The following is a 12,545-nucleotide window of genomic DNA, read 5'->3' on the forward strand; positions in this document are numbered from 1 at the left end:
CTGGCGTCCTGTAGAAAATGAACCACATCCAGATGGGCCGCCAGAGCCACACCATGAATGGTACCACGTAAACAGCCAAGTGCCGCGACTTGAACCCTCAGGGAGCTACACGACAAACCCTTAGCGAGCCCAGCCTGAAGAAAACAGAGGTCATCGGACACTGACGCCCTGGTGGGAACGACATCCCTCTCGAGACACCACGACTCAAAAATCCTCCAGACTCAAACATACGCCAGGTTGGTAGACGTCTTTCAGGAATTCAGAAGAGTTGCAATCACAGCCGGTGAATAACCTTTACGACTCAAGCAACGCCCTTCAAAAGCCATGCCGCGAGACAAAAGCGCTCCACTTCCTCCAAACAGACGGGGCCGCTGATCGAGAAGGTGGGGAAATCGCAGAGGTCCCTCGCACGCCAGGTTGAGGAGATCCGCAAACCAAGGATGTCTTGGCCACTCCGGAGCTACCAAAATCACCTCTGTAGGATGGAGTTCTATACGCCGAAGCACCTTTCAGATCAGCGGCCACGGTGGAAAGACGTAGAGCAGGATCCCTGTGGGCCAGGGAAGCACGAGTGCATCCACCCCTTCGGCCCCCATCTCTCTGCGCCGTCCGTAGAACCGCGGGGCCTTAGCATTCCGAAACGTCGCCATGAGATCCATGCTGGGCTGGCCCCATGTCCTGCAGATAATCCGAAAAGCCGCGTTGGACAGATCCCACTCCCCGGGATCGAGGCTGTATCGCTGAGAAAGTCTGCCAGTATGTTGTCTACGCCGGCTATGTGGGATGCTGCGATGCTGACCAGATGCTGATCCGCCCAGGTGATTAGCTGGCGAGCCTCTATCGCCACCGGTCGACTCTTGGTTCCACCCTGGCGATTGATATATGCGACCGAGGTCGCATTGTCCGACAGGACTGACTGCCCTCCCCTGTACGAGAGGGCAAAATGCCTGAAGTGCTAACCATACTGCCCGAGTCTGCAGCCGGTTGATCGGACATCGGGACTCCTCGGGCAACTAGCATCCCTGGACCGACTTTCCTCCGCAAACGGCTCCCCAACCAGAGAGGCTGGCATCCGTTGTAAGTACGATCCAGTCTGGAACTTCCAGGGGAACTCCCCGAGAGAGATTGTCCACTACTACCCACCAGTCGAGACTGGCCCACGCCACATCCGGGAGTGGGAGAGGAAGGTGAAAGGAAACTACAGGGCCAAAACACCAACAATATAAAAGCAAGCCAGTGAAAGCTGGGACTTAGCACAGAATTCATTGCATGAATACATGTATGCAGCAGCATGGTGCTCAGACAACAGAATCTGAGATATTCCTACTGTTCTATACACACATAACTTACAAGCGCTGCTACTAACACATGGACAGTGTCACTCTCCTGCAGCTTAGTGTATCTGTGTGTGTGTGTGTGATGTGATTAACCCTTTGTTGCCATGTTTCCTTCTAATGAATGAATTAGATTTGCCCTATAACCCACTCCCCATTGTACTGTCAGGGCTATAACATTGGTACCTACCTGCCAACATACTGGAGGAGCTCACAGGTGTATTACCGGCTGGCAGGCCTGGGGTAGGACCGGTCCTTGCCTGATCTTTTGATATTAGATCTGCTGGATAAAAACAAGTTCACAGAATTAACTGCTCAAAGGAAAATTAAGTACACACTGCAACCCTCAGTCCGATCTCCTCCTTTCACGCAATCCCAAGCCAGCTCCTGCCAGACCATTGCAGCATCGGACAAACATTAGTGACAGAAGGCACTGAGCCTTAGGGACAAGTGTTTCCAGCGGGTAAAGGTCTGGGTGGACGGGTGGGAAGGTCCCGGACCACACAGCCCGAGGGTTCAGCACTGCTAAGGAGGGAGGGGCCTGGCTGCACAGAATATAAGGGCCATGCTGGGAGGGCTTTAAGCTAGGATTGACGGGGATGGGTGACAAAAGCCCTCGGGTGAGCAGAAGTCCTGAGATATGTAAAACACCTGGAAAGCCATGTACACTAATGCTCATAAGTAAGGGAAAGATGGATCTAGAGGCAGTCATGGATGAAGCTTATCTGAATGTAATGTCTGTCACCGAGACGCGATACACAGAAAACCATGACTGGGAAACAGTTATTCTGGCCTACAATCTATTCAGGAAGGACAGGATAGGAAGAAAAGGAGGAACAGGGGCACCATATACAAAAAATAATATGAAAGCAACAGAACTGAAGGGTTTATGATTTAAGGAGGCCCTGTGGATTAATCTGGTCCAGGTGATTTACTACTCTTCAGTTTGTCAATCAGGCCTACCACATCTTTTTATTGCAAGCTACCATACTACCAAAAATTGACTACTGTAACGCAATACTCTTGGGTCTCCCTAAAAGCTCAATTCAACCTTTACAGATGTTACAGAATGCAGCAGCTCGATTAATCACCAATACCCATCTCCATGATCACATAACACCTGCTCTCATGTTCTTGCATTGGCTCCCAGTAGCTTCTAGAATTACCTTTAAAGTTCTCTCCCTCATACATAAGTCGATCTATAACCAAGAGATGCAATGGTTCTCGGAGCAGTTTGTGTTCCATACCTCCAAGAGACCCATAAGACACATCCATCAAGCTAAATTGGCAGCCCCCCCAACAAAAAACATCAAACACGTGACCACAAGAGACCGTTCTATCTCCATAGCGGGAATCAACTTATGGAACAAGATGCCCACTGACCTACGTCTGGAGCCCTGCCATAAGAAATTCAAACAAGGACTCAAAACGTGGCTATTTGAACTTGCATTCACACAATGATATCCATTTAACTGAAATGCCATTCTATTTTCTACCCTCTCTCCCTTGCTCCGTTTCCCACCCTAACCTCATTCCCTCCTCAATCTCCTTCTTCACCTAACCTGCCCACCCTTACCCATCATGATATTAAGTAGCTTTAAATAACAGAAATGTCTTCGGTGCAATATAGAAATTGTATCCACACTCAGAACCGGTATTGTTTTAGATACTATTTAGTTTTTGTGTTGGTTTGTTAAGGTTTAATAGTTACATCAATATTTTAATTGTATGTTATACTTTATTGGATGGTCCACAGTCTGTTCAGCCTGTTTTCCGTCAAAACTGTTATATGGAATTTAGTTTATTTAATACCTATTAATAATGTCAATGTAAAGCCTGTTGCTAAGTTATTGTTAAATGTAAACCGCGGCGATGTATTTCTTTACGTACTGCGGTATATAAAAACCCTTAAATAAATAAATAAATAAATAAATAAATAAATCTTCTAGGTTCACCGTGATTTGGTTCAGTCCATCTGAATCAATACCCATGAAAACCTTCTCCATTACGGGTACCTCCCCAACATCCTCTTCAGTAAACACCGAAGCAAAGAAATCATTTAATCTTTCTGCCATGGCCTTATCTTTTCTAAGTGCCCCTTTAACCCCTCGATCATCCAATGGTCCAACTGACTCCCTCACAGGCTTTCTGCTTCGGATATATTTTAAAAGGTTTTTACTGTGAGTTTTGCCTCTACGGTCAACTTCTTTTCAAATTCTCTCTTAGCCTGTCTTATCAATGTCTTACATGCGCTGCTTCGGCGCCATTGCCCACGAGGTGAAAAGCAGCGACTTTACAGGAAACAAGCTTGTCTTGAGCGCGCAGTAGCAGGCCGCACATGAGGTCTACCTGCCGAGTCGTGCGCGTGGCAAACCTTCTTCCCGTCACAAATTCCTGGACACCCTGGATCCCCCAGCGACCAGAAGGCGGCACCTTCTGCTCTCAGCGCCGACAGCTCCCCGTGAAAACAAGTGCTCCCGCCGCCCTGCCACACAGACCAAAGCTCCTGCTGCTTTTAAATATACTTGGGTTTTTTTTCAAAACTTAATACGAACAGGAATACTTCCCTGAAGGAGGATGATGGTGTGAAGGAGGAGACCTCGGGGGCAATGAGGGAGCCAGGCCCCTCGGCTATCAGAACCTCCAGAAGCAGTGGGCTGCAGGCAGACAGGGAGTTGCCCGGCTCCACCTGAGGGATGGTCCACAAAAGGTACCTAACACCTCAGGGAGCCCCACTCCAAATTCTGACTTCCCTTCTCTTTTTTTTTTGTCTGCACCTCTCCCACCTGCTGGAGACAGAGAAATACCGAGGGACTGCAGGTGGCGCTCTCGGTTATGGAGCAGGGCCTCAAGGTTTTGTTCTCTGCCTCCATCTGCTGGTGGGGAGGCATAAACCCACTGGCCTGGACTGATCTGGCTATGAACAGGAAGGTATTTTTTTTTCTGGCAGGGAGTAAGTTTCTGAGGTGTGATTTCTGGGGTTTATAGCACGGTCCCCCGTGTCTATACGTACAGAAGTAAGGGTGCTCCATTGCTTCGCGGGCAGTGAGTCGTGCTTGATGATCATAACGCAGAAGCTTGTCAAGGAAATCGAGTGCCTCCGTGCTTACAAGCTGTTGGTTCTCGCTGTGCACGAAACGCTCCCATCGCTTCCGTGAATGTCTACAAAGAGGGAAGACATGTTTATTTCTTTATTTTAAAAACCTTTTATCTTATTTATATTCCACTTTTTGGCACGTCAAAGCAGATTACATTCATGTACTCGAGAGGTGTATGGGACGGCACTCATCTATATATACACAGGCACATAACACCACCACTGTAGGATTCACATGCATAGCTGCCCCTTTTCTGGACCTCCGTTTTATATTTGGTCTTCTTTTATTTCTTTTATTGTTTCAGCTTCTTTACTAGCTCTATTTATTGTGGCTTCTGTTTTATTGACTTGTTTTATGCGTCTTTCTCTGTGAGCCGCCTAGGACTCTGCATAGGCAGTATATAAATGAATAATGGTTCTTACCTGTTCATTTTCATTCCTGTAGTACCACAGATCAGTCCAGACTCCTGGGTTTTGCTTCCCCTCCAGCAGATGGCGACAGAGAGAGTTTCACTGACACTGTACATAACCCAATGTGCCACCTGCAGTCCCTCAGTACCTGTACCAAAGCCAAGATGACAGCAACAAACATACATTTCTAATCAAATATCTAAGCAAACTCCCTCCCCTCTAACCAACTGGAAGAAGGTGAATTTGTCCAAAAACACAATGGAAAACTCATTTCCCAAATTTAACATAAGCGAGCAGCATTGAAAACCTCCTCACTATATACAAAGCAACAGTATGAGCAGCAGACTCTCCCCCCACAGAAAATGGGTGGGGGTCTTTGGACCAATCTGTGGTACTACAGGAATGAAAATTAGCAGGTATGAGCCAATTTTCCTTTCCCTGTATGTACCCGGATCGGTCCAGTCTCCTAGGATGACCTAAGCTCCTCTGAACTTGTGGCATGGGATCTTCTTAGTGTTTGGGTACTTGCCAGGTTCTTGTGGCCTGGTTTGGCCTCTGTTGGAAACAGGATGCTGGGCTTGATGGACCCTTGGTCTGACCCAGTATGGCAATCTCTTATGTTCTTCCTTCAGCTACCGCACGATTGTAGCCTTAGACACCTTACTTCCCTTCTTTGGACCACTCCACAATACAAAGAGGTGATCCAATCAATGGAAATCAAAAAGGACCTTTAGATACCTCAATAATGCACGCCTCCCATCTAAGAGCCTAAGCTCCCCCGCATGAAGCGTACAGGAATCAAATCTGGAAAAGCTGGAAACTCCACTGTTTAACTAAGCTGGAATGCCGAGATTACCTCAGGCAGAAAATGCACCACGCATAAAGATATCCCCAAATCTGACATCTGAGCAATGGATCTCGACATGACAGTGCCTAGAGCTCCAAAATGGTCCTGGCTGAATAAATAGCCACCAAGAAAATCACTTTAAGAGTCATGTCTTTAACCGTAGCTCTCTTCAGTGGTTCAAACCGAGCCTCACAGAATCCTCTAAGGACTAGATTCAGATTCCAAGATGGACAAATGTTCCACACCCGAGGATGCAAGTTCTTAGCTCCCTGAAGGAACCGCAAAACATCCGGATGTGCAGACAGAGGATACCCTTGAGGCTTAATCCGGAGACAACCAAATATCGTTACCTGGACTCTCAGAGTTAAAGGCCAGTCCCTTAACCAGAACCTTTCTGTAGAAAAGCCAAAATGTGTGACACCATAGCCTGAACAGGCTGAGGCTGCACTCCATCAACAGAAGACCAGGATTTGAAGATCCTCTAAATTCACACATACATCAAGGACATAAAAGGTCGCCTAGCCTGCAATAAAGTGGAAAAAAACCACTTTGGAATATCCCCTCCATCTCAATCGTCTCCTCTCTGAAGCAAAGCCATGAGACAGAAGTGAGCCACCTGAGCCGAAAATATTGGGCCCTGGTGGAAAAGAGTAAACCAATGTCTGAACCTCAGGGGCCCATCTATCACCATGTTGATCAGATCTGGGATGCATGGTCGATATGGCCACTCTGGAGCTACCATGATCATGTTGCCCAGAAATTTCTCTATCCACTGTAATCCCTTGTCCACCACAGACTACAGAGGAAAGACAAAGAAGAATCCCTTGAGTCCATGCCAGCACCAGAGCTCCAATTCCTTCTGTACCGCGTTCTGTTCAAAATCTGTAAAACTGTGATGCCTTGGTGTTCGTTTTGGTCATGATACTCCCATCTCTTGAACTAGATACACGGGAGAAAGAAACAGGGTGCTTAATTTAAATTGACCTCCGTCCAACCTAAGTGTGTTCAGGGTCTGAGCTAACAAACTCAACAAGACATCTCTGTGAAAAAAGAAAAGAATCTGACAAGGGTCCAGAGCAGATCTCAATCATATGCAACTTCTCCCTCTTCTAGAGGTGAAAAAGCCAATTCCTCATTGTATTCCTCCGATGTCTCAACACCTTGAACATTACCAGGGACAGCCTCCCTGCAGCATTTGCCTGCCGTGGCTGACAAATGGGAGGCCCAAGAACACAATCCCTACATAGTAGGTTGCTTCGCCTTCGCTGAGCACCCCTGCAAATAGGTCTGAGGGCCCTGGAAACATTCCACCCAGGAGAAGAAGGATGGATCTATACCGGAGCCCATAGGCCCAAATTTGCTCTCTTCAACCTCTCTCTCTTTCTCGGAGAAGCTTCTGCCCTCGGGAACAAGAAAGGAGGAGAACTGACTGTTGCCTCGCCTCCTACTCCCATCCCGAGACACCAAAGGCAGAGGGGATGTCCCAACATTGGCAAAACTGTAGTAGTTAAATCGCTTTGAGCATCTAAACAGCGCTAACACAAATTGAGAGAGAATGAGGACTGAACTGCTATCAGACGGCAAGCCTCACAGATAGCAAGGTGCTTGAACCTGTTCACTCTCAGCGCCTAGCTCTAGGTGGCCTCCTGCATGCACATCAATGCCACCTGGGCATATGCGCACACCCCTCCAAATATGAGCTCAAGACTAGGTTGCGATTGTACATGCACAAGTACAATAGCAAATATGAGCTCGTATAGGCCGTGGTTGTATGTGCACAAATACGCGCTAAAGTCTAGGTTGCAAACGTACGCGCTCAAATCTAGGCTGTGGCCTTGTGCAAACAGTTCCCTGCGCATGCAACTGCCAAGCGGCAAGAATGCCTGCACACGCCTACGCACGTGGGAAAAGAACCACTGCCATGGCCTACAACATGGCTAAGCAAAACCTGCCTGCACTTTCAGCACGTTTAAGCCCGGATCCGTTCAACATCTGGCTCCAAAAATCATCGAAGGCCTGAAGAGCTTCTAGCTCAGACCTCTAGACTGGCCGAGAATCCATGGAGACTGGGCTGACAGTCAGCATCTCCCGCTGCTTATTCCACTAAATAAGCTTTGCGCATAAGCAAATTAAAACTGGCAGAAGACCTCTACCAGAACCAGAGATTCCTCCTCAGTGCAACTTCACTGGACAGGGAACTGCCAATGATAGTAGAGGAGGGGATTCTCCTGGCTCTCCAGCTGATGCTGCTAGAGAATAGAAAATGGCTGCCGTTTCTGTGCTGACGAAGAAAGCCTCAGTGCTAGACCCTGTCGCCCACGAGACTCGTTATAACACTGCGGCCATGCTCAACGCAGACTCCCAAACACAGCTTTTGCCGCACGCACACGCTGTTCCTCTCCGTACTTGTGGCACCACCAGCACCTTAAAGGCAAGCAGGGGAACAGTATCAGCGCCATGGAGCCAATACCTGGTCTCCTTTGCAAGGTGAAAAGCTGTTGAAAACCCCCCATTGCTGAGCTCCCCGGTGCTACACAGATTCCTCTAACTAGCTCCTTGTTCTCTTTTTTTTTTTACTCTCTAAGAACAAATAAAAATACATAGAAACCAATACTTTCCTTTGGTGCAGAGGTTCAGGTTCCAGGAGCACAGGCTGCTTGGTAGAGCAGAAAAGAGCCAGACCACTGGGTATATCCATCTCCTTTCACCAAACTTTGGCGACCCAGCCCAGGGAAAAACTTCATAAAAGGGACAATTCCCCGATCCACTGGGCTTGCAGTGCAGAACTGCCAGCAGGTTCCACTGCTGTCTCATGGGGGATGAAGGATCTGGACCACCAGATGTCCACCCACAGACCTCCGGACCGAGCTATCAGAAGGGTCACCAACCCCCTGCTCGTCCACCTCAAACCAAGAGGGATGACCCCACCAGGACCTCACAACCCTCTGGGAGGATCCATAAATTTTGTCTTTTAATCTTTTTTTCTCTCTCTCCAGACTGCAGGTTTTATACCATCTACCATCTGCTGGAGAAAGAACTACGGAGGGACTGCAGGTGGCACCCTGGGTTATGTACAGTAAGAACATAAGAAAATGCTATACTGGGTCAGACCAAGGGTCCATCAAGCCCAGCATCCTGGTTCCAACAGTTACCAATCCAGGCCATAAGAACCTGGCAAGTACCCCAAAACTAAGTCTATTCCATGTTGCTAATGGCAGTGGCTATTCTCTACGTGAACTTAATAGCAGGTAATGGACTTCTCCTCCAAGAACTTATCCAATCCTTTTTTAAACACAGCTATACTAACTGCACTAACCACATCCTCTGGCAACAAATTCCAGAGTTTAATTGTGCGTTGAGTAAAAAAGAACTTTCTCTGATTAGTTTTAAATGTGCCCCATGCTAACTTCATGGAGTGCCCCCTAGTCTTTCTACTATCCGAAAGAGTAAACAACCGATTCACATCTACCCGTTCTAGACCTTTCATGATTTTAAACATCTCTATCATATCCCCCCCCCCCTCAGTCATCTCTTCTCCAAGCTGAAAAGTCCTAACCTCTTCAGCCTTTCCTCATAGGGGAGCTGTTCCATTCCCTTTATCATTTTGGTAGCCCTTCTCTGTACCTTCTCCATCGCAATTATATCTTTTTTGAGATGTGGCGACCAGAATTGTACACAGTATTCAAGATGCGGTCTCAGCATGGAGCGATACAGAGGCATTATGACATTTTCCGTTTTATTCATCATTCCCTTTCTAATAATTCCCAACATTCTTTTTGCTTTTTTGACTGCCGCAGCACACTGAGCCGACGATTTCAATGTGTTATCCACGATGACACTTAGATCTATTTCTTGGGTTGTAGCAACTAATATGGAACCCAACATTGTGAAATTATAGCATGGGTTATTTTTCCCTATATACATCAACTTGCACTTATCCACATTAAATTTCATCTGCCATTTTGATGCCCAATTTTCCAGTCTCACAAGGTCTTTCTGCAATTTATCACAATCTGCTTGTGATTTAATTACTCTGAACAATTTTGTGTCATCTGCAAATTTGATTATCTCACTTGTCGTATTCCTTTCCAGATCATTTATAAATATATTGAACAGTAAGGGTCCCAATACAGATCCCTGAGGCACTCCACTGTCCACTCCCTTCCACTGAGAAAATTGTCCATTTAATCCTACTCTCTGTTTCCTGTCTTTTAGCCAGTTTGCAATCCACAAAAGGACATCGCCACCTATCCCATGACTTTTTACTTTTCCTAGAAGCCTCTCATGAGGAACTTTGTCAAACGCCTTCTGAAAATCCAAGTATACTACATCTACCGGTTCACCTTTATCCACATGTTTATTAATTCCTTCAAAAAAGTGAAGCAGATTTGTGAGGCAAGACTTGCCTTGGGTAAAGCCATGCTGACTTTGTTCCATTAAACCATGTCTTTCTATATGTTCTGTGATTTTGATATTTAGAACACTTTCCACTATTTTTCCTGGCACTGAAGTCAGGCTAACCGGTCTGTAGTTTCCCGGATCGCCCCTGGAGCCCTTTTTAAATATTGGGGTTACATTTGCTATCCTCCAGTCTTCAGGTACAATGGATGATTTTAATGATAGGTTACAAATTTTTACTAATAGGTCTGAAATTTCATTTTTTAGTTCCTTCAGAACTCTGGGGTGTATACCATCCAGTCCAGGTGATTTACTACTCCTCGGTTTGTCAATCAGACCTACCACATCTTCTAGGTTCACCGTGATTTGATTCAGTCCATCTGAATCATTACCCATGAAAACCTTCTCCATTACGGGTACCTCCCCAACATCCTCTTCAGTAAACACCGAAGCAAAGAAATCATTTAATCTTTCCGCGATGGCCTTATCTTCTCTAAGTGCCCCTTTAAGCCCTCGATCATCTAACGGTCCAACTGACTCCCTCACAGGCTTTCTGCTTCGGATATACTTAAAGTTTTTACTGTGAGCTTTTGCCTCTACAGCCAACTTCTTTTCAAATTCTCTCTTAGCCTGTTTTATCAATGTCTTACATTTAACTTGCCAACGTTTATGCATTATCCTATTTTCTTCTGTTGGATCCTTCTTCCAATTTTTGAATGAAGATCTTTTGGCTAAAATAGCTTCTTTCACCTCCCCTTTTAACCATGCCGGTAATCGTTTTGCCAGTGTCAGGGAAACTTTCTCTGTCTCCATCTGCTGGCAGGGAGGCAAAATCCAGGAGTCTGGACTGATCTGGGAATGTACAGGGAAATAAATTTACCCATGACCATCAGTGGTTCTCAAGCAAATCCTTGGGACACACCTAATCAGTCTAGTTTTCAGGATATCCATAATGAATATTCATGAAACAGATTTGCATACAACGGAAGCCGTGCGCTCTCAAAATGCTTCCTGTTCTACATGCAGGTCCCCAGGGGGAGGCTGAACTCCAGAGTCTCAATGCGTGGATGAGACGATGGTGCAGGAAAGAGGGTTTTAGGTTTGTTAGGAATTGGGGAACATTCTGGGGAAGGGGGAGCCTATTTCAACAGGTTAAGCTCTAACCTTAACCAGAGTGGTACCAGGCTGCTGGCGGTTTTAAAAAGGAGATAGAGCCAGCTTTTAAACTAGATGATGAGGGAAAGCAGTCAGTTTCTCAGAAGCGCACAGTTTGGGGGCAGGTATCTTCTAAGGACACTGGCAAACAAGGGACTCATTTACTATGGACACAGAGTATACAAAAGGCCTTAGTAAATTAGGCCCCCAAGTAAGTTAGAATGTCCCCATAGAAAGGTGGTTATAAAAACTACAAAAAAAACTGATGTATTTAAATTCAGAGCATGCAGGTAAAAATGACTCCAAACTGCCTGCGTCATCTGATAAGCAGCAGGTTGTGGGTACATATAAAAACAGAAGAACAAATACAATTGCTTTAAGATGTCTGTATGCAAATAAGCCTGGAGATTTAGAATGCACTGCGCTAAAGGAAATATATGGACATGCTAGGCATCTCGCAGAGCTGGTGGAAGGAGGATAACCAATGGGACTCCAGGGTACACATTGCATCAGATAACATTTGTGGAGGGATGGCATTATATGTGTCTGTCGAATCATCCGCGGGATATTCAGCTGCAGCTAGAACAGTCAGTCACATCATAGTCTGGACCAAGGAGGTGCAAACAGATGGCATGGAGATGCGTGATGGACGTGAAGCACCCTGTCCGCAGGTCTGGAAACTGCTGAGGGTTTCTTACATTTAGACTTCTCCTTTTCAGTATTTTTTTTAATAAAAGGGTAGAACTTAAAAGTTCTTTTTGAGGGGCTGCCGAGGCAGTGGCACAAAAAAAAGAAAAACTTGCAATCCAAAAAACAGTAAAAACCCCAAAAATATTGAGGACGTGGGAATCTGTCAGTGCGACTGAGGACCTGATGAAGCAGCGACTGCACACAGAAACTCCTGGGCTCAGAGAGAGTTCTGACACCCTGGTTCATGACATCACCCACCGGTTACGGCTGATTTAATCCAAACATCAACAATGCACAGGGCAGAAAGGTCGCGCTGCACAAATTGCTGGATGTTTTAGCTCATAATAGCTTTCCTAGAGCAAGAATGGATTTGCAGTCTCCCTCTCCAGGATGAGGGAAAAGAAGAATACTTCCTTAAATAGATGCAAATTTATTTATTTTAGTTTTTATTTGGATATTTTTTATAAACCGTTGTTTGGTTCTGGCCTTCAGAACGGCTTACAGGTATAACAACAGTACATATAACATTTTACATGTATACCGATAGAACAATTAGAGGGTTACAACCTGTGGTCAGTCCAGAGGATTACAACTAAAGTATCTTGACATCTCC

The 12,545-nt window shown here is 46.0% G+C and overlaps 1 protein-coding gene across 2 annotated transcripts in view; it reads right to left on the reverse strand.

Annotated features, from left to right (window-relative positions):
- Window positions 1-12,545, reverse strand: part of LOC115085822 (casein kinase II subunit alpha-like) — a 134,933-nt gene that overhangs the window by 12,829 nt on the left and 109,559 nt on the right. The window contains exons 10-11 of one of the 2 annotated variants that reach the window (XM_029592290.1): window positions 4,348-4,496; window positions 1,525-1,614 (exon numbers count right to left, since the gene is read on the reverse strand). In XM_029592290.1, the coding sequence (XP_029448150.1) occupies window positions 1,525-1,614; window positions 4,348-4,496 (239 nt within the window). Of the gene's footprint in view, window positions 1-1,524; window positions 1,618-4,347; window positions 4,497-12,545 lie in introns of both variants that reach the window. The other variant, XM_029592289.1, reaches the window with a different exon arrangement.

The sequence above is a fragment of the Rhinatrema bivittatum genome, chromosome 2, assembly GCF_901001135.1.
Source record: "Rhinatrema bivittatum chromosome 2, aRhiBiv1.1, whole genome shotgun sequence".
NCBI lineage: Eukaryota > Metazoa > Chordata > Amphibia > Gymnophiona > Rhinatrematidae > Rhinatrema > Rhinatrema bivittatum.